At 37.2% G+C, this 22959-nt stretch overlaps 2 protein-coding genes across 2 annotated transcripts in view; one reads left to right on the top strand and one right to left on the bottom strand.

Annotated features, from left to right (window-relative positions):
• Positions 1 to 1132: 1132 nt before the first annotated feature.
• Positions 1133 to 2834, top strand: LOC107677478 (recoverin-like). Its single transcript, XM_016472401.1, has 3 exons — positions 1133 to 1736; positions 2051 to 2162; positions 2263 to 2834. The coding sequence occupies exons 1-3, from the start codon at positions 1356 to 1358 to the stop codon at positions 2379 to 2381; spliced, it is 612 nt and encodes a 203-aa protein (XP_016327887.1). The 5' UTR covers positions 1133 to 1355; the 3' UTR covers positions 2382 to 2834.
• A 4698-nt stretch (positions 2835 to 7532) lies between these two features.
• The window catches only part of LOC107677488 (growth arrest-specific protein 7-like), a 39169-nt gene continuing 23742 nt past the window's right edge, over positions 7533 to 22959 (bottom strand). The window contains exons 7-10 of the mRNA XM_016472412.1: positions 19095 to 19218; positions 13511 to 13590; positions 11888 to 11986; positions 7533 to 8580 (exon numbers count right to left, since the gene is read on the bottom strand). Of these exons, the coding sequence (XP_016327898.1) occupies positions 8467 to 8580; positions 11888 to 11986; positions 13511 to 13590; positions 19095 to 19218 (417 nt within the window). The 3' untranslated portion in view covers positions 7533 to 8466. The remainder of the gene's footprint in view (positions 8581 to 11887; positions 11987 to 13510; positions 13591 to 19094; positions 19219 to 22959) is intronic.

Raw genomic sequence — 22959 nt, 5'->3', positions numbered from 1 at the left:
TTTCAGGGCAAGGACCCTTTAGGTGATAGAGACATGGAGCAGGGACCCCAATACAAAATGTGTCAAACAGAGCTACATATTAAGCATATAACCTTCGATGTTAATAGAAACTAACCATATTATGATTAAGAAGTTATATTAAGTAGATCAGAACTATGCACATTATTGTTGTTGCACATGCATCACTGTCTGTATAAAAATCACAGTTCATTTGTTGTTTGCAGTTGTTGTAAATTATTTTAATGGATTTGCAGAGTCATACATTTACATTTTACTAATCAGATGGACAGTTAAATATTTAGCTGAACTTTAGCTACAAGTTTATTAAAAATTCACATTTTCATTTTACTGTCACTGTTGATTGCATTTTCGGGAGTTAATCACACATTTATATGTAGATCTCCAAAACTTTGCAGCGTGTAACTTGCAGTCGGTTCTCTTGGCAGCATGAAAAACGATACTTTTATTCAGTGGTTTATAGCTGTATAGCTTCGTAAGTGTGAAAGACTGCTCACTTTACAATCACTAGAAAGCTTTCACTCATCTTAGTTCGCAATGTCACAACATTCCATTAAAATCAATAAAGTTGTCTACACTGTATAATGAATCTCTTACGTCGTGTCATTGTTAATGAGAGAAGATTAGAGTGAGCAGACAGCACTCTGAACAAAAACCCCAGAATTTTGAGTTGTGACTTGATTCTAACGTAAACAATTCTGATTGTTCATTATGTTCTAGAGCAGTGGTTCCCAAACCTGTCCTGGAGGACCCCCTGCCCTGCACATTTTGTATGTCTCCCTAATCAGACACACCCAATTTAGTTCTTGCAGTCTCTTCTAATGAGCCGATGAGTGGAATCAGGTGTGTTAGATAAGGGAGACATACAAAAGGTGCTGGGCAGGGGGTCCTCCAGGACAGGTATGGGAACCACTGTTCTAGAGATAATCGCGTTGCTCATCTCAATTGATGACACAGGTCATTCAGTAGCAAAGGGCAGAGTTTTGTATGCTATCCTCGTATTGTAAGACCCTGTTGTGAAGGAGCAAATCAACATAATGCAACACTCATCAGAAGTAGTGTGACGTAACTAACTAATCTTTCAGAAAGCCTGTCTGGATTTAAATAGAGATATACGTAATCCCATTCAGCACTTAGAGGAGTTGTCAGGGGGAGCCAAGCCCAAAGAGGGGTCAACAGCAGCACTCAATACAACGCCATCCCATTGTCTGGTTGGCGAAAGAAACGGCGAAAGCAGAGAGAGCGTGAGACAAGAGAGGAGGCAAGAGAGGAGGGTGGGTGAAAGCAGAAGGAAACTCAGCAAATCTGCCCCTTTGACCCGTGTACAGCTTGGGAATATGGGGAACACCAAGAGCGGTGCTTTGTCCAAGGAGATTCTGGATGATCTGAAGCTGAACACCAAATACACGGAGGAAGAGCTCTGCGCATGGTACGCCACCTTCCTCAAAGAGTGTCCCTCCGGACGCATCACCAAGGAACAGTTCGAGGGCATCTATGCCAGTTTCTTTCCAGATGCCGACCCTACCGCTTACGCTCGGCACGTCTTCCGCAGCTTTGACACTAATGCCGACGGCACCTTGGACTTTAAGGAGTACATTGTGGCGCTGCACCTTACCTCGTCAGGCAAGACCCTGCGCAAACTCGAATGGGCGTTTGCTCTGTATGATGTAGACGGCAATGGGACCATCAGTAAAAATGAGGTGCAGGAGATCGTACGAGTGAGTATCGCTCATAATTGGCTTTTTAATGCACACCCTGCATTTGCTGTTGATTGAGTATGGAAAGTGTGTAAGACTGATGTTCTTAGGGATCGTTAAATGGGTTTGTTTGCATTCATTGCTCATGGTAAATTGCAGTATTTAGTCCAACACTTGTGACCAGATGGTTCAAGAAGCTCAGGATAGATTACACCACCTGATAATACAAGTCTCAATCACTTGAGCATGCCTGATGCCAGTAGTTTCCAATATGTCATTCATTAGTTATGTTAAGAGCGACAGAATTGTAATATTTTGCATTCTCCCGGTAACAGTCAATATTCAACATGATTCCCGTCGAAGACCAGAAAAACCTTCCGGAAGATGAGAACACACCAGAAAAGCGAGCTGACAAAATCTGGACTTTTTTCAGAAAGAAAGAAGATGGTAATAACTCATCACACAATGTGCTATTGCTGCAGACCACATGAATCATGATGTGTTCTCGTAATCAATACATCCTCACGATGTCTTATTGTCTTCATAGATAAGATTGGAGAGGGGGAATTCATTCAGGGTGTCATGGAAAACAAAGACATCTTGAGGTTGATACAGTTCGACGAGCCAAAGAAGATTCAGGAAAAACTCAAGGAGAAGAAGCATTAATGGCCACATTCCCATGAGACTGATCAGAGCTTGATTTCCATTAATTTGACACCAAACCTACACGACCCAGACTGATTCTCCAGGCCACACACTGGAGACATTCAGACACTCTATTCATACACACTTCAAAGCCATAAACCAGACTAACCTAGCTTTTCTTATAACACATGCAAGACTTGTGCTCTGGACCACCACCATCACCACCTCTACCTGAAGGGCCTCACTGCTATTTCGATTGCTTTTAGAATCCAATCGATAAGAGGTCCAATCGAATTAGGCTCGTGTTAACAGTCTCTGCTCAATCCTCTTAGAATCTGAAGGTCGGGTAAGACAAATCCACAGGGTCCAGTGGCTCTCCTCTTTTAGATCCCTTCAGGGTTAAGCAGGGGCGTGTGTAGAGCATTTTAAATGGGGGAGGGGGGATGGGTAGGCTGGGGCACTGCCTCCAAATGAGCATGATGAGAAAAAAAAACATTGTAGAATCAATGGTACACTATTAAGAAGTGCAAACCTGAAAATGTTATCTTAGGGAGCTATTTCTACCTGATCTAACCCTTACATTTCATTTTATCACTGTAACCTAATGAAGGTTGATTAGGTTAATAATTTTGGGTTGAATAAAATCAAATAAATTACATGTTACCACATGTTGTACATATTCAATGAAGGAAAATACTTAAAGGGACTTCAAAGCTTTACTCAAATGAAAACACTTTCATCATCCTCATGACAGTACATATGGTTTTGCCTCATACCTAAAGGCTACAACACACACCAGTTTTTGTAACGTGCTGAGTTATACAATTATAACATATAGAGTGTATACACAATGTAGATAATAGATTGATTGCACAGTTTAGAGAGATTCATTGGTCATAACACAACTTTGTGTGATCGCAATGAACAAAGAGTGACAGCTTTTTAGTGATTATGAAGGGAGCGCTCTTTGAGAGCTTTCTATAATCCATTCAAAATGCAGAACTTTTGTTTTTCGGCCACACTCGTTGCAAAGTTTCGGGAATTACATCTGCATATTTATGCGGGATTCACTCTCAACATAGCAGTGATTGACATAGTGAAAACTATAATGGGTCAAAATATGTGAAAATGTGCATTAAGACTAGAGCACCCTCACTAATTTCAGAAGCAATCTCAGTGATTTATTTCTGGAACCGGGACTGGTTGATACACTTTTATTGTATAACTATACAAAAATACAAATGCACTAAATAAAATAATTTAATAAATGCATATTTACAATAAGCACTTAACTCAAATAAGCATTAAATAATAAAATAACTAGAGAAGGCTGACTATAATCAGCTTGCTTCCATTTAGTGGGATAAGCCTGCTCTTCGTCTAAATTAAAAAAGCCCTTCTGGTCTTGTTATTAACATAACTCGATAGAAATTGCCTAACATTAAGTATATAGAAGAGAAGAGTATAGCTACCTATATTGCCCATGCCAGGATCCGCCACTGCCAGATGCAGTGAGAAATAAAAAAAAAACAAGCCAATCACAAGATATCTGGTAGCGGGGCACCTGGGGTGGGCAATCAGATTTCTGTGGGGGTCGGTGCCACCCCTGGTCACCATGTAGACCCGCCCCTGGGGTTAAGGTGGTTTAAGCGCTCAACATGCATTCATCAGACTATGAAACCATCAGTTAACAGGTGACTGGATAATTTTTAAAGAACAAATTTCTTGTACTGTGTTTCATAGAATGTGTAGAGATGGTGATGATAATTTGATAGAATTTTTATGTGAAAATTTAGGAATACTTATTAAACATTTATAAGTCTATCATTACTGATCAATCCACCAATGCCAATTAGCCATTTAAAAACTTGGTTTCAGCCCATTTCAGATCAAAGATGACTGTTGTACTATTGAAATAACCATATACAAGCCAGTCACAACTGACTGTGTGGTTTCTGTCCATGTATTTGTATATTAATTTAGCAGCCTGATGTTTTACAAGAGTACAGATGTCAACACGTTGTTCATGTTCTTTTTTTTCAATCATTCAGTTTCAATATACTGTACATAAATATATTTTTGAGCTGATTTTCAATGCAAGTAACTGGTAATATCATGTAACCACCACTTGTTGTTTCAGAAAGTTACTGACCTACTTTTGTACACGATATTATCACACAAAAACAAAGCTATTTCAAAAAGGATATTTAGCTGGACCTTTAATTAACTGATTGAGTTCAGAGTGAGATTAGTGTCGAGTCTCTAATCAAGTTTAGACTTACTAAACTTGAATACTAGAAAGGGCTCTCACCATGAGTGTATCTTTATCATGTTGACGCTGCTTACGGCCAAAGCTCTAAGGACAAGCCTGAAACACAGGGGCTTACCTCCTTCTTTTCTTAAAGCCGTCTTTAGCTCAGGCTAATGCATGGCCTGGTTTCAGCACTAGGACAGTGAGCTGCAAAACAATGGGCAGAGCTCTGCAGCATGGCTGCTTTTGACTTAGTGGAAAACAGAGGCTAAAAGGTCACCTGAGAGGATCATTATTTTTAGTAGTGTTGCATTAAATTGACCTGAAGGAAGTCTTGTTCATGGAAATATGGGTTTTTGGTTTAGCTTGCCATTGTTTTGACACAGGGGTCCAATGTTTGGCTGGTTACCTGCAAAAGTTAGGCTATACACACTCTGCATGCAAAAAAACAAACATCTTTCTTCATTTACAGCCATTTAGGAGTTGGCTTGTTTTCTTAATTCTTATTCTTAAATACTACATGCTAATGTTGCTAAAAGAAGAAACCTCAATGGTGATAAACAATTAGAGCTCTTTATTATTATTATTATAGACAATGTAGTCATTTCCTGGTCAAATTCAACATAAACATCATATCGTCATAAACATGTTGATAAATGAATATTATCAATGAAGACTATTAAGTTGAGAGCAAATAAATCAACATTTACAATATTATATTATAAAAGATCTAGTTTGGAACACATACATTCAACTGAACGGTTCTTCAGAATACACATAATGCACACCATTGACATCAAGTTTCAATACAACTTCTGCAACATGTAGTTCTAGAATAGCTTGGGCAATGCAGTACAGTAAACTTGCAAAACAGCTAAACAGCAAATGTAAACCAGTCATACCCCATGTTAGGTGAAAAGAGAGCGACTGTTAGTAACTTACAAATGATAAAGTAAATAATAACCTGAATGCATTACCTCTCATGGTACAGCATTTTTCCTTATAAATTTTAGATTTACTTTCACATTATAGGACATGCTAATGTGCATTTTACAATGTTCTCAGCTGTGCACTTATGATCCAAATCATGTATTTCTGGTGTGCATGAGGTTATTTGCAACTTGCAGATTTATTTTTACACATTGTTTTTATTGGGCGATGTATTTATCTAACTCTACCACTAATGTTTTTTTTCCTATATTGACCGATAGTAAAAAATAAATACAAATCTGATAGGAATTTGAATGAAAGCACAGATATTTTCATTTCCCAAAGTGTGCTTTGACTTCCTGTGCTATATAAATATATCAAAGTTCTCAATATTACTGTATAAAGTTTGAAAATTGCAATGTTTCATCTATCTTCCATTATTGGAGCTGTGCGATTCGAACAGTGTGATAATTAGCTGCCTATGTGCATTCAGCAGAAAACTGTTGCATCCAGTCAAATGTTTACATATCTTTTAAAACATAGTATGACAAACACTACAGAGAGATGAGCATGATGTAGGACAACAAATACAGACAAAAAAAAAAGCCCACACACATATTTACAATTATGTACAAACACTTAACACAACAGATTGTGAACATTCCAAGGTAATTAACCTTTAGGCACTAAAAGGTGTACATTATAACACAAATAATTAGAATTCACATATGATCCACCTTTGATTGACACCCGGATTCTACAGCCGAACCACATAATTTCACCATTAAGAAGAAATTTAGATGCCAACAGAGTAAATCTGGCTGCATAAGGGGATTTCTTGGCTTCAACTGGAAAAAATTATATGACTTTGCTATCGAGTCCTGGCTAGTTGACACATCTTTCATGAACACAATCAATGGACTAACCACCACCACTCAACTTACACATCCATTAACTAGGGATGTGCAGGTCTAGTCGACTAGTCGACTAAACGGTACAGCTTCTACTAGTCGACACTGAAAACAATAGTCGATTACACGACAGAAAAAGAAAAAAAACATGATTTTATCATTCAAATTACCGTCATTTTAACATTGCATTTAAAACGTCCGCGCCGTCTATTCCTCTAACGAAGACCCACTTCGGTGGTGGTGCGGGATGTCCAGGCGCTTTCTGAAACTCTATCGGCTTGCTTTTCGTTATCTCTGCGTGCCTGCGACTTCGGTTCCTGCCGAGCGCGTTTTTTCAAGTGCAGGAATTTTATTGTTAATCGCCTCAGGTCCCGTCTTTCACCAGACCACGCTGATAATTTCACTGAACAAATAACGCATGGTCTGAGTAAGTAAAATGGGCATTGTTGCATAGTTTTGTTTTTAGACGATATAGCCTACACCAGGGCTGTCCAACCTCGGTCCTGGAGGGCCGGTGTCCTGCAGAGTTTAGCGTTAATCGCCTCAGGTCCCGTCTTTCACCAGACCACGTTGATAATTTCACTGAACAAATAACGCATGGTCTGAGTAAGTAAAATGGGCATTGTTGCATTTTGTTTTTAGACAATATAGCCTACACAAAGTAAGTTTTTAAAAGCCGTTTTAATGCTATCTCTTGATAAACCTTCCTATTGTTTTTGACTTGTTTTAATATGCTGGCTAACGTTATATGAAGATTAAGAATTCTGTCAGGCTATTGGTTGATTTTCCATTGTTCTGCATTTCCCCAGCTGATTTGAATAAATAAGCTATGCTTTGGCCGACGCTGAGTGTATGCTCTTCTTCTTTTTTCTTTTTAACGACCACCTAAAATGAAATTTGATGATTCATAGATTAAGTATTTCAAATATAGGCTATTATATATGCTACTCGCACGCACAGAGGTTTTTTTTTCTTACCATCTTTTGGGGGTTTCTTGCTTTTAGACTAGTCGACTAGTCGGACACAAAACTTTCGTTTAAACGACAGTCAAATTAGTCGTCGCGCACATCTCTACCATTAACCATACACAACTAGTCCTACATTTAGATAAAACATGCTTTTCTGTAAAATAAATCTGCAAAAATATGAAAATATATCAATCCCATACTTAACCAATGCAACCTGATCCCTCTCTCATAAGGAAGGCAGGTGATTCACCAGCAGTTTATGTGGAGTTTGTGAAAATAGCATTAAAAACTTTCCACTGCATTCCTTGTTGCAAAAACAAAACTTTTTTTTTTTTAAATACAATACAGATTTAACAATATAACTACTAAACGATGATATGCTTTAACTCCCCCAACCCACCCCACCCTGTAACTTTGATGCTGGTTATTTCTGCTAAGGATTAATCATTTTTGAGGTCTTTGAACACCTATATGGCATCCTGAAGCTGTCCGCTTACATGTGTTCAAACCTTTGACTCACGCTTTAGTCCAGGCAACTATAAAGATCTGCAAACTAGCTGTGCAGTTCAATGTGTGTACACTGTTTCAACACCAAAAAGATTAAAAAAAAACTGATTGGATTAAGTTTGTTTAACAGGAGTCCACTGCGGCAAATGAACAAAGAGGTGTTTTACTGTACAGTATTTGTTCAGATCTATATCAATGGTGCCTTTACTACTTGAATCATGTTAATGTAATTGACATACCGGGAAGTCTTAAGTAGCATATTATTCAAAGCACATGCAGAATTATATGGATGGCTACTCAGTATCATAATGCGTCTGCTGTGCTGCTGTCCTTTCCCGTCACTCATTCCACATGACATTAAGAAAATCTTCTATAAAGCTTTGTGTAATTTTGTAATTATCTAATATTTTCAGTGGAAATCCACAAAACAAGCAGTGCTTCAAGGGGTGATACCTGTATGGCTTTGGCTGAGAGGTTGAAGTATTCAGGTAGACAGGCATGCAGGTAGATTCATATAGTATAGTGTGTGTGTGTTTTGTCTAGATGTCCATGTCCACAGGTCTCAGATCCCCCGTCTTGTGTTCCTTTACCCAGAGCTCTCTGTCTTTGGCAGTATCCACACTCTGCAGAAGCTGGTCCACTGGCTCCATCGTCTAAGAAACAAATCAGAAAAGATTTTTGCAACCACATACACTGCTTAAATATACATTAAATTAAATTAAATTAAATTTATGCATTTAGCAGACGCTTTTATCCAAAGCGACTTACAGTGCATTCAGGCTATACATTTTTTTATCAGTATGTGTGCTCCCTGGGAATTGAACCAACGACTTTTGCGCTGCTAACACAATGCTCTACCACTGAGCCATAGGAACATTACTATCCTTCAAAAGTCTGGGGTCAGTAAGCTATTTTATTTTTTTCTATTCAGCAAGGATGCATTAAATCGATCAAAAGTGACAGTGCTGCCATGTACGTTATAATGTTACAAAATATTTATATTTCAAATGAAAGCTGTTCTTTATCTTTAGGATCAAACCAGCATATTAGCATGATTTCTGAATGATCATGTGACACTGAAGACTGGAGTAATGATACTGAACATTCAGCATTTCACATCACAAGAATACATTTCAATTTACAATATATTCATACAGAAAACACTTTTTTGAAATATTTCACAATATTACTGTTTTTGCGGTATGTTTGATCAAATAAATGCAGCCTTGGGGAGCATAAGAGACGTCTTTCAAAAACATTCAAAAAATCTTACAGACACAAATTTTTGAACGGTAGCGTATGTGGTCACAAGGTCATTTTAAATCAATTATATAATAATAATGGGTCATTCTCAGCAAAGGGTGCCATTTGTGCCAAATTTGTGCAAGATTTTGATATTTATAATTTTAGTACATTTTAGTAAATTCTGGTAGCATCACTCTGGTGTGATTATGTTACATTTTACATTATAATTGAATTGACATTTGACATTTTTCTTTCAAAACATTTTTTGTGCCAAACCTGTTACATTCAAAATGTTTTGAGATTGAAATTAAAAATGTGTAGCCATTTATATTTTAAATTAGTTTAAATCAAAATGTAGATATTTTATATAATCTATTAAAGTGTAAATGTAATGAATGGGGACATGCAAACCTGGCCAATATTCAGACAAAAATGAAAAATCATGTTTATTATTTAAAGTTTAATTTCACACTAACTGATAATAAACGCTTATTGACGCTAATAAAAGTCATTTTAATGGGTAAAAGCTCATATAATGTGTTTAATTGTGTAGAATATGTGTAGAATTTTTATGTATGCTCAGTATGTTCATGCTTGTAAATGCTTGTAAAATAGAAGAAAAAAAAACAGTAATAAAGCCACATAGTCTTCAAATGTGCATGCTCAAACATACAGGTGCATCTCAATAAATTAGAATGTTGTGCAGATGAGCTGAAGGCCACTGTCAAAGAAACCTGGTCTTCCATACCACCTCAGCAGTGCCACAAACTGATCACCTCCATGCCACGCCGAATTGAGGCAGTAATTAAAGCAAAAGGAGCCCCTACCAAGTATTGAGTACATGTACAGTAAATGAACATACTTTCCAGAAGGCCAACAATTCCCCAAAAATGTTTTTTTTATTGGTCTTATGAAGTATTCTAATTTGTTGAGATAGTGAATTGGTGGGTTGGGTGGGTTTAACAAAAGTTAAATGTGAGCCAAAATCATCACAATTAAAAGAACCAAAGACTTAAACTACTTCAGTCTCTGTGCATTGAATTTATTTAATACACGAGTTTCACAATTTGAGTTGAATTACTGAAATAAATGAACTTTTCCATGACATTCTAATTTATTGAGATGCACCTGTATACAGTAACTCAGTTTTAAGAGGTTTAAGTCTATTTTGGACACTTCATCAAGTGTCACAGGAAACACGTCCATTAAGGCTGAGGTCCTGATTGAGATCCATCTGCTAAACATACTCAGACTGATGGCAAGTGTTACACTGTGAAGTTGTGAGCACTGGCAGCTAGTCTCCTGTGAAGACAGCAGCTTTCACTAGCACACCCCAAGGTCTCTGGAGCAAGTGTTTACACTCTGTTTGCCCTGAAACACGAGCTGTGTGGATTTTTAATGTGTCTTTTAACATGATAACCGAAATCCACACATTATTTTAAGATTATCTTAGCAAGCACAAATACAGAGGAATGGAAGCGTTTGAATTTACAGTACAAGAGTTATTTGCTGAGATAGCTTATACACTATAACAACTGCTTCCATTTATTTTTTACTTTTATTTTAATTTATTTTATTTTTTTTTACTTTGTATGTTTTAATCTTTCAAACATAAAAACGTATTAAGACACTTAAAAGTTTATGTATATCTTTGCTTTATATAATAAAATATCAAACCTATTGCACTGAAAAATGATTGGTTTAACAATTTTACGCGGAAATTGCTAGTAAATTTCACATTTACCGTAAATACCAAGTAATTATGGCAAGTAGCACATTGAACATGAATTATGAAATAATAGAGTATTTAAAAAATAAAACAAACACACTTTTAACAAAAAATATATCCTGTCCAAATCAAGGCTACATCTATATTAATCTGGATATATTTGAAAATGGCATTATCGTTTTGAAACGCTCTCCATCCACACTACCGTTCTTAAGTGCTTTCCAAAAGCTGCATGTCCACACTGAAACATCTGCAAATGTTTAAATCACCTTGCAGCACATGTGTAAAACATCATTAAATGTAACTTTTGCGACATTATTAAAGAAACAGTTCATCCAGAAATGAAAATTTGAGGGTGAGTTAATTTTTTACAAATTATTAATGTATGTGTGGGAACAATATGTATCACATGACCAAACATGAATCGATGTTTTCAATTACCTCCATATCACAGTCCACACTACAATGCGAAAACAGCCTTTTCAAATGTATCCATTTGAGACCGTCTTCCAGTGTGGCCGAAAGGCCAAAACTTATTTATGTGGATGGATTGACATGGATATAGCCTAAGGTGGAGAAGCATCTGAACACTTTCTGGATGTCAAACGTTAGTGGATGATGTTGACAGTTAAAGTGATTCTCTACACCTGCGGTTCCTCTGCTAGGACACATAGGTGAACCTCAGGAGAACTGATTTCATACATACATTAAAATCACCAAAACACCAGCTGATTCAGTCACTGAGCACAAATGTCTCAGAAAAGTGAAACTGTTTCTGAGAAAAGCTTGTGCAGCATTTATTTGCACTGAGAACAGAGCACATGATAAAGCTCATGTAATGAGATTCTCAGATCATATGAAAGATAATTTGAAAACCGCTTTAATAAAATTCTAATGCAGTACAGATAGCTGCAGATAATATCTGAATATGAAGCAAAGTTGGGTTATGAAACTGGGTTCAGCTGGAACACACTGCTGTTACTCACACTTTGGTTGAACATATCCGTCTCATGCCGCAGTGTGGTGTACTGACGCAGAAGCTGCTGTATCGTCTCTACCCGCTCCAACTCCAACCTCTCCAACTCCTTCAGAGTGCAAACACAGACAATCACTGATCTAGGATCAGTCTATATTACTATTAGCTGATGGCTCTGACACAAATCAAATTCATTTTCTTCATGCATGGTGAAATTCATTATTCATAATCATGTATAAACCTTTCAAGACAGACTTACCATGAGCACAGAGATTAAGCAATGATATACAGGTGCATCTCAATAAATTAGAATGTCGTGGAAAAGTTCATTTATTTCAGTAATTCAACTCAAATTGTGAAACTCGTGTATTAAATAAATGCAATGCACACAGACTGAAGTAGTTTAAGTCTTTGGTTCTTTTAATTGGCCACTGTCAAAGAAACCTGGGCTTCCATACCACCTCAGCAGTGCCACAAACTGATCACCTCCATGCCACGCCGAATTGAGGCAGTAATTAAAGCAAAAGGAGCCCCTACCAAGTATTGAGTACATGTACAGTAAATGAACATACTTTCCAGAAGGCCAACAACTCACTAAAAATGTTTTTTTTATTGGTCTTATGAAGTATTCTAATTTGGTGAGATAGTGAATTGGTGGGTTTTTGTTAAATGTGAGCCAAAATCATCACAATTAAAAGAACCAAAGACTTAAACTACTTCAGTCTGTGTGCATTTAATTTATTTAATACACGAGTTTCACAATTTGAGTTGAATTACTGAAATAAATGAACTTTTCCTTGACATTCTAATTTATTGAGATGCACCTGTATGATACAGAATCCACAATATTTCATCTAATCTTTAGGATGTTGCATTACATTTCTAAATTCCTGGTAAAGAACTACACTACGCATAATCATTAAGAGAGATCCACCAATCAGAGAAGCTGAGGTTAGCAGCAACCCATACACTCTCTCCATATTTACATTTTAGTACTGTACAAATCAGAATATTTTCAGTAAATCAAAAAAACTTTAAAAATATATTGTTTTATACTTATAATAAATTACTATCAGTCAGTAGTTTTATATTTATCATTTGATTATGGCATATGCAGTGCTTCATGGAATGTGTAGTTCATTGCCTAATCAAAGAATTAAATGTCTTTATTTTATTTTATCTAAATTTAAATCAAAATCTGTGATGAATCATTTCAAAGCTGGTTGGTTTAATTCATGCTTACAACTCTTTTTTAAAGAATTCAGATTCTATAAAGAAAATAAAGTGGGGAAATATAGAGCTTGGAATTATAGTTTTATCTATTACTATTATTAATAACAGTACATGAAATTATTTATTGAACATTAGTGTGTTTTTCCGATATTGCTGTTGCTGCTATTTAGTAAAAGCAATAAGCAATTCAAATTTGCGCATTACAGTTTTACCACAATTAAAAGATGAATAACAAAAACAAGAATAAAAGGTGTCTTATGGATAATATATTAATAAAAATGGTAAATGAGCCTCATAAAGAAGAATCATTAAGGATATTCAGAAATCATAATAACTTCATATGCATGAAGTGTCATTTTGCACAAGGAAACTAGAGTAATAAAATAATAGAAACAATTACCAGGCTTGTGGTGACCATCTCCTCAAACCACTTTGACTGAGCCTGATTGTAAAGGTCCACACAACGCATCAGATCATCACCTATTCAGATAAAACACAGAGAGAGTCATTATAATCATAGATGCAGTTACAAAAAAATTAAATAGAAAAAAATGTAGTGTGGTTCATGCTTAAAACAAGTGGGGAAAAAACTGCCAATGTAACAAGACAAAACTTGGATTTCTGGAGCATTTCAAACTAATAAACATATGCAAAATATATGACAAAATACATATGAAAAATCTTTCAAAATCCACAAGAACTCATGAAGTTAAATTAAATTAATTTGAGCTATTCTTTCCAAAGTATGCAAGTGTACACTGCATAATTCATGCAATCAGATGATCATTCAATATGGTTTTTATTTTCACATTTCCTGAATCAAGCTTGTCTTGATAGTGAAACAAGACTTTGCTTCTCAACTGAATACATTTTGTTTTAATGATATGATATGGTAAACCAGTCAAAGATACCGATTTATTCAATTTTTTATTATTTAATGTTTTCTTATTTTATCAATGCTTGACTTTACCAGCAGGGATCAGTTTTAACTCATTTATTAGTATTTGTATCCCCTTCTGTAACACAATAATCACAGGTATCATTTAAACTCAAGCTGTTTACCAGGAAAGGCTGTTCCCAAACAGAACTACTGGAGTTTACAATTACATGCATAATTAAAGGTAAACCGAGGCAAAAGGAGACAGACATGTGAGATAGAAAGAATATCGACATCTTGGAAGAAAAAAAAAACCTAGATCGCTCCATCTATATGTAAATGAGCTCCAGGCTTTAAAGACATTTGCATTAGTGATTTGAGCCATCATGATTACTGAAGGAAAATGGCGTTTGATTGCCGCAAGCCCGCCGGCTGCTCCTTCGTCGAATCCGCCGGCCATGCCATTTTCAAGCCCGCCGGCCGTTCCTCACTCAAGCCCACCGCCGCTCACTCTAGCCCGCCAGCCGCTGCTCACTCAAGCCCGCCGTGTGTGACACTGCCACTGATGATTCAAACGCGAGTTTTGAGCAGAGTAGTGCTTGTTGTTTGTCGTTTCTCTGATCACAAATGCAGACATGGTTTTATGTTTACGCGGCGCGATGCAACGCAACGTGTAAAAAAACAGTGTAAGTCATTATAATCCGTAATTATGTCCCCACTGGATGCAACAAATACCTTGTTAATAATGGGTTTTACTGGTTTTGTCTCGTCGCTCCGGCCGGACAGGGCATCACAGTATAGTAAGGGGCGTAACATTTCCGTCACACGCTTGAGGTATTCGGCCAATCACAATGCACTGGATAGCTGGCCAATCACAGCACACCTCGCTTTTCAGACCGTTGAGCTTTGTAAAAATCGACGCGTTTCAGAAAGGCGGGCATAGAGGAGAAACAATAATGTACAGTATGTGGAAAATAATGTGTTTTTTTAACCTTAAACCACATTAAACACATTTCATTACACCAAATACACAAAATAATGTTCTTTTTAGCAACATCATATGACCCCTTTAATGTTTGGCCGTTGATTTATAGTGGGAACTGCGACTTGCTCAGCACGTGGGAGTTTGAGAAAGAGAGACACAGATAACATCATACAGGGCTTTTCTACTGAGCTCAGCTGCAGAGGAAAACACTGTAAAGCTCTTGGCAGTGGCACAATTAAAAACAATCTCCTGCAGTCAAGCAATGGAAAAGATCTCTGCAAACAAAGAAAATCAAAGCTGACTGAATCTAAAACACCATTTGACACTGATATCTTACAGCATAATTATCACATGGCTTATTGTAGCAGGAGTGATTCTAATTAATAACAAATGTGTTCAATAATATAAACTAGACATTTACATCGTCTTTTTTAAATTTGTGCTAGAGTTTTGTGGCTGGATGCCAGCGTGTTGCTTTGCATATGAATTGCTAATGTATCCTGGGTGGTTATTGGGATGTTGCTTACTTGTTGAAATTTAAAAAAAAAATCTCTATAATATTCTGGTCTTTAGCAAGTTCCTCATTCAGTGTAAGTCTAAGGCAAGGTTTTGCAGACCCCTAAATATAATCATCTCCTTTCGAGAGACACCCTTCCTAAAATCTAAAGGCAATTATACATTTTCTTGTATAAAGCCCCTTTTATACAGTGTGAGACAATATACAAATTCCGTCATACTTTAGTTTGGGGACCAATTCTTATGGGGTTGGATTAATGCCGAGTTCACACTGCACGGTTTTAGCCCGATTTTTCACTCGCCGACAGGTTTTGCGAAATCGCTGACAAATGCCCGAAATCGGAGGCAAATCGGTGCTCGTTCACGCGAGTGACAATCACGCAGTGTGAATTATCAAAGATGCGATCTGAGGGAATTGCTGACGTGTCGCCGACGCCCTCAAAATATTTGGTATGATAAATATCTGGAGCTGTCGGCGATTCACAATCACGCTGTGTGCAATGATTTCTGACTACATCAGCGATGACCTACAGCCAATGAGAGACCAAGATACAGGGCAGAGGGAAGTTCGGGAAGGAGTTATAGACCAGAATATCAGTATTTTAATAGATATATGAACAATTATATCATACAGAAACAAGCACAAACATTTGCTTGACCAGCCACAACATCAGCATAACAGTTACTGCAAAATTATTTACCTCCAACTCTCTTTGCAGAACACCCAATCCCTGTTCCCTGCATCTCCCTCCTGCATAATCTGTTTTTCTTTTTCTCCTTGTAGCTGGAAATCAGCTCACAGACAATTTGCGGGCTATATATATTTTTTTTAATAATTCCAGTCTCGCTCGGGAACTCCGGTCTGACGCACGCGGGTTCTCGCGATGATCTAAAATATGGTCAGGCAGAATAAGGCATTAATATGTGCTTTATAAGTACTAATAAACAGCCAATATGCAAGTCATATGCATGCTAATAAGCAAATAGTCAATAGTGAGAATTGGTCCCTAAACAAAAGTGTTACCACTAATTCACACAAGTGTGATATTATAACATGTTGTTTGCAAAATAAAATGACTGCCTTGAGTGTATACTGTAACTGTATTGGACCCAAACTTTATTACCCGCTATTTATTTGTATACATTTTACAAACTCCAAGGAGCAAGATAAGAGTGACAATGGTGGCAAATTGCATTGAAAGCTATAACATATTTATAAATATAAATAATTCTTTAATGTGAATTTTTTTCTCTCCTTACTGTTAAATTATTTGGTCTTTATTTCTTACTCTCCTGGAAAGAAAATGAAATAATAATAATATAAATTTGGCAAATTTGTCATTTTTTTGTGTTAACATTTAAGAAATATATAAACGTTAATTAATCTGACATGCCTGAAAACTCAATCAATCAATCAATCAATAATATTTCTCAAAGCAGCCACTTGTGGATTGCAAGCCACTTGTCACCCATTGTATTGTCTGCCAGAGAGAGAGAAAAAAAACAATCAAAATAAGATTACATATTTTATTTGTTTATCTGCATGTCAAGTGACAATTAATCGGCATTAAAGATACTTAGTGCTTGTAATACCTAACCCTAAGTACAAAACATGTTATATAGTGGTACTTCCTGTTACTTTGAAGTGAGTTCATTGTTATGCACATCGCATAATGTTGCAGTATTCGGAAATTGAATAGTGAAGCAGGAACTTGTCTCACAGTGCTGTTTAGTCTAATCCACTCAGTGTTGTGGCTGTGCGTGAGTCAGTCATGGTCATTTGGTTCTCTGTGCTGATGGAGTCAGTCTATAAGCACTGAATAAGACACCATTAGGGTCCTCAATAATGCACCAGTCACTCAGGCCAACAGGTTGAAGGTGGAGTGAATTCTCCCCCGTGACGCGTCCTACCGTGTGAACCTCGGGGCTGCCAGGTCTTCCTGCATTAGGGATGTGTGAGTGTCCAGCTCAGGACAAGTCCGGCATTGATAGTAGGTGTTCGGAGCAATAAGAGGCTTGGCATGCTGATCATCAGCTCCCACAAGGCCCATTTTCCCACTGCAAAAATAGATCATTACTCCATGCCTTTCCCAACTCTGTCTGGAACTAATACGGTCTGGCTCCTCTTAAACACAGACTCCTGGGATTGAGCCAAAGTCCTCTTCCATCCCCTGCACTGTTCTCTCCCATCCTGTTTGTCATGCCTCTCTCCCCTCGCTCAAAAACACAGTCTCATCTTCACAGTCTCTGCATGCTACAACAATGACGCCCCACGCAAGATTTCACCTCAATGAAAGCTTCTTACTCAACACAAAAACGATGGACACCAGATTACGGAGGGTTCGTTTCATTTGTAATCCATCCTGAGTGGAAGAGAATGGCTGGAAGTTTTTAAAACGAGAGACTACGGAGGAAGTCAATCCTAGAGCAATGGAGCAGCCAGGAGTTTGTCTGCCAGTGCAGTCTGTTACAGTGTTATGACAGCTGGCAAACTGACTGTGACTTGAGGATTCTCATAGTTGGAGTATAATTGCACACAGCTTCTTTATCCTACAAAGCCTACTGTATCATATTTGATATGCAAATTTGGCCACTCTTTGTCAACCTGATCAAAACTGTGTGTTTTTTTAATGAAGTAAACATGAGAATAACTTTATATTGTTATTAATATTTCAAGATGAACAATTGATGAGAAACATTTATTTGTACATCTCTCATTTATCAATTCATTGCATTATATGATTAAAAAGACAGAAAAACAATAAAAACTACAAAGCTTTGATCGTAAAACTAAGCATTTAAATATCACCTTACTGTACATATTATTGTCCGATACAGTGGCAACTGAAATTTATATGCATTTTATGTAAGTAGTCAGTTATACTTACATAAAGATCTCATTGATTTATATTATAAATTCAACTTTTTGAACATATAAATATCAGCATTTACACCAATTTGCATATTTTTGCTCTGTTTGGGCGTCTGAATAAAATAAATGTATTTTTTCATCCTCGTGTATGAGCTCCACATGTATTATACTATATGAGCCATAAAAGCCTGATCTGTCATCTATCAAATATGCTACAAACCATAAAAAACATACACAAACTAGTGGGGCTAAAGGAAGAGTGAACATAATGAATATTCTGTCAAAACCTACTCTCATGTCATTTCAAACCCATACGACTTCCGCAGAAAACAAAAGTAGATTTTTAGCAGAATGACCAAGCTGCTCTTTTCCATTAAATGAAAAAATTTTGCAACTACAGGTTGTCAGGCTCCAAATGTGCTATATTTGAAGTCCTCTGAAGCCATACAATTGCTTTGTGTGAGGGCCAGACTGAAATTTAAGTCATTATTCCTTGAAACCCTTCCCATCCACTGTAGTTCTCAGATATGTTCCTTTAATAAATCGTCATATTTTTTGGACTATAGAGCCAAAATATCACCCCTGCAAACTTGAACTAACATTGTAACTCCTCTTAATTTCAAAACACAATGGGTTTAGTAACATCTTGGATGAAAGGAAAGTGTCCTCAGGTTTAGTGTAGTAAGACCATACTAGCTCAGGCTTAATGGACTGCTTTGTACTGATGCTCTGACCTGCTTGTGTGGATTTCCGTCTGGCTTTTTTAAAATCCTCCTCTGTTTTGTTGCTCAATTTGATCTCAAGCTGCTGTGTTTTCACCTCAAGATCCTTCTGTCTGTCTGCTAGAGCCTTCCGTGCCTGCAAAACACAACAAAAACAAGCAATGTAAAGACTGATCTTTAGATTAAATACGGTACAAAATATCCATAACAATTTTTTAGGTGCCTAACCTTCAGAAAACAATGTTGACCATCAACTTCAAAAGGTCAAACCAAAACTTGAGAGATTTTCATTTCATTTTCTATATGATTTGCATTTTTTTCAAACCCTAAATTGAGACCGTTTAAAACCCAGATTTGTGTGAATTTGTAATTTTCTATTTTCTACCAAGTAAAAGCTGGAGCAACTACTGTTGTTAATAGATTTTCCCACTATGCTGTATACAATCACATAAAGCAATGAATCATATGAGCTTCACTGTCAGCAAACCCATTGATAAATGCTGCATTGCCAGGCAGTTAAACTGTGCTCAACTTCGATGCATTGCAGTGTTTCCCCTGCCATTATTTTAGGGGGGCGGCCCCCTTGAAGGTCAAGTTAATTTTATTTAAATATATTTTCTCTATAGCGCCAGATCACAACAGAAGTCATTTAAAGTTACCCTTCTGATAGAACGGGTCTATACCTTGTTCTTTTATTAAACAAACTAAATAGCCTTATGTTATTTATCTTATTTACACGAGGGCATGTCATTTCGGTCTCTACGTTATGGCTCTCTGTATCACGCATAGCGGAGTTCCGCCCCGACGTGCGCGCACACACAAGTGAGCACACTCCCACTCCCACTAGTATTTGTAAATATTAAGCCACAAAACAACTATTTAAATATGAATTCTGCGTGTCTCTATGTTAATGAATGGCGCAGACGCGCGGTTTTGTTTACTAACAGTTACTTATGTACGTAATAGGCTGCTACTACTACTACTAAAATTATTAAAACCTTATTTTTAAGGAATAATCATACAATATTTCTTCAATGTTTTAATTGTAATATTAAATTACCTTTATTTAAAAAAACAACAACATTTGTTTAATTTTCATTACTTAAAAGATAGATTAAATGAATGTTTTATGCCTTTAAGAAAATGTAAATACACAACACAGAATTTCTGAGCAAAAAATCATAAGGCTATTGTAAGAATAAATTAAACTTGTTTTTATGCTTTCAAATAATTAGACATGCTAAAACAGAATTTGGTAACAATAAAACATAAGGTTGGAAAAAATAAAACATTTCCTAGGGCCCTAAACATGTAATTTTTGTTACATTTTTTATAAATTGATGTTAAATTGTTTAAGTTGCATGATTTTAATTAATTAGACATGCATTTTGATTAATAACATTTAATTTAACCATTAAAAAGGAGTCCAGAAAAAAAAAACCAAGCCGTAAACCTAGGGGAAACACTGCATTGCCTATGGTCACTGTTGCTCATGTTGCCGGAAATGGTCACTTCTCATTGGAAATGAATGATGGATATGTGGCCTGGGGTCCATGAACACAAGTGAATCACTCAAGGCATCATTCTGATGTGTTCTCATTTCTCATCCAGCCATCTGCCATGCAAAAGTTCAAACAGACATGTCAACACAATGTCTTCTGGGAAACATTTTAGAGCCCTTTATACCAAAGAAAGAAAGTTTAATTGAATATGCTTGACAAAATCAGTATGCACTCAAAGTTCCCTTGTGAAAAAGAAGTAAACTTTAGCATAATTTCAAAAAGAGCACTTATTACGGAAATAATGTACTTTTAACAGAATATACTGAAGTGCAATGTTTTCTGACACGTAATTATTGCAATTAAAAGAAAATGTATTATAGTTTACATTTATAGTAAATGCAATTAGTTGAACTTAAGAGTGTTTTTGACCCACCTTGTTAGGACTTACATTATCTTTATATAAAATTTCACAATTACTTCTACTGTCTGTGAAATATGGTTAAAATCTACTGATGAAAATACTGACAAGCATTTAAATTTGACAGTAAATTTAAATTTGCTTTAATGTCATTTCTATTGAAAAGTGTTTCATCAATTTAAATATATTTGTAATTATCAGTTTCAAAAGAAGTTGCAATTAGTATATTTACAATATATTAACTTTAAATGTAATATCAAATAACACAATACAGTTAAATTTATAACCAAGTACTTTACATGTGCTTTAGCCAATGTATCAAAATATGTGTACTTCTTTAAAGCATGACAAAAATGTATTATAACATAAAGATTTAAAATGCATTTTAAATTAAAACTTTTAATTTGACATTATTACAAAGTGCACTTTTTAAAAGTGTACTTAAGTGTGTTAAGAAACAGTCACGATAGCGTGCTCTCTTTATGTACAGAACACTTAAGTCGGGCTGAAACGATTCCTCGAGTAACTCGAATACAAAAAAATCATCGAGGCAAATTATGTGCTTCGGGGAATCGTTTAGTCCATTTACTAGGGATGCACTGAATTTTCGGCCGCCGAAAATATATGCCGCGCCGCCCAGCAGTGTTCAGGTTTCTCTCTCCTCCAGCCGTCATCACTGCGCCGTGTGACGTTCCGTTCAATATTCCGCTCTGTCGATGTGCATTCTGCTCATTTACCGCTCATGCTCACCGGAAAAGCTATGTCCGCTCAAATACCGCGGACAAGAAATTTTTATGTAGTATACTTGTTCCTGTTTGCAGTACTGGGCAACGCTGGTAAAATCTCGTTCACTGATATGCTCCCCACTGTGCTCTGCTCACATGCGCTGATAATAATAGCTTTGCCAGGGTTTTTATATTTTTATACATGTTTACTTGATATTTCTGTACACAAAATCATAATTTCTATTCATTTCCCACTGATTTACGTGATTTGATGAGCATTAACTCATATTACGCGATCATATCTCTATGAATGAATGAATGGCAGAAACGCGCGTTCCCTCTCAAGCTTTCACGAGACATCACAGAGACATTTCTCCATTATGGGAACTCCTTCCCTTCCAACCTTTCCTGAAGTCCTATTGGCTCACGCCAGTCCAAATGACTGGCCAATTGTCGCGAAGTATGCAAATCGCATGCAAATACTGACGCGCTCGAGAGGCAGTATAAACGGTTTTGCTCATCAGAGGGCGGAGCCTGGATTGCCGCTCCTCTGCAGCGTTCAGGTGAATATGACATTTTTCTTCAGATGCCAGATGAGTCCGTCTGCCCTCTATCAGTGGTGGACCATAAGGACTCTGGTGACGAGTTCATGCCGACAAAATGTCTGCATTCCTCTCACCCATCGAACCTGCAGAACATCAGCCCGGCTTCTCACGCCCCCCTTCCATGGCGGAGCGGACAGCCGAGTGCAGATACTGGAGCGAAGGGTTCTCATGTCGCCGCAGATGCCGCACGACCCACTGTCTAAAAAGTGTGCAGCTCCCCACCTGGGAGCGGCGTTCTGCCAGGCGCGAATTCGTACCAGTACTCTGTTCTCCCGTTTGGGCTGGCTTTGGCCCCGCGCATTTTTTCGAAGTGCATGGACTCAGCTCTCGCCCCCCCTCAGAGCGAGCGGGATGCGCGTTCTCAATTATTTGGATGACTGGCTGATCTTAGCTCAGTCACGGGACACACTATAGACAGCCATATAGACAAACTGTTTCGTCACTTGGAGTTCTTGGGGCTATGTGTGAATGTGCGTAAGAGCATTCTTGCCCCGAGTCAGTCTATAACGTATCTGAGAGTGTGCTTCGACTCGCTGGAGATGCGCGCTCGGCGGCCATTTTGTCTTCCCTGCACCATTTCAGGCTGGGCAGCTCTGATCACTTGAAGTAATGTCCGAGGCTGCTGGG

The sequence above is a fragment of the Sinocyclocheilus anshuiensis genome, unplaced genomic scaffold, assembly GCF_001515605.1.
Source record: "Sinocyclocheilus anshuiensis isolate Anshui unplaced genomic scaffold, SAMN03320099.WGS_v1.1 scaffold1801, whole genome shotgun sequence".
Lineage (NCBI taxonomy): Eukaryota > Metazoa > Chordata > Actinopteri > Cypriniformes > Cyprinidae > Sinocyclocheilus > Sinocyclocheilus anshuiensis.
Note: the sequence above shows the minus strand (reverse complement) of the source record. Positions and strands in the feature narration are given on the sequence as shown.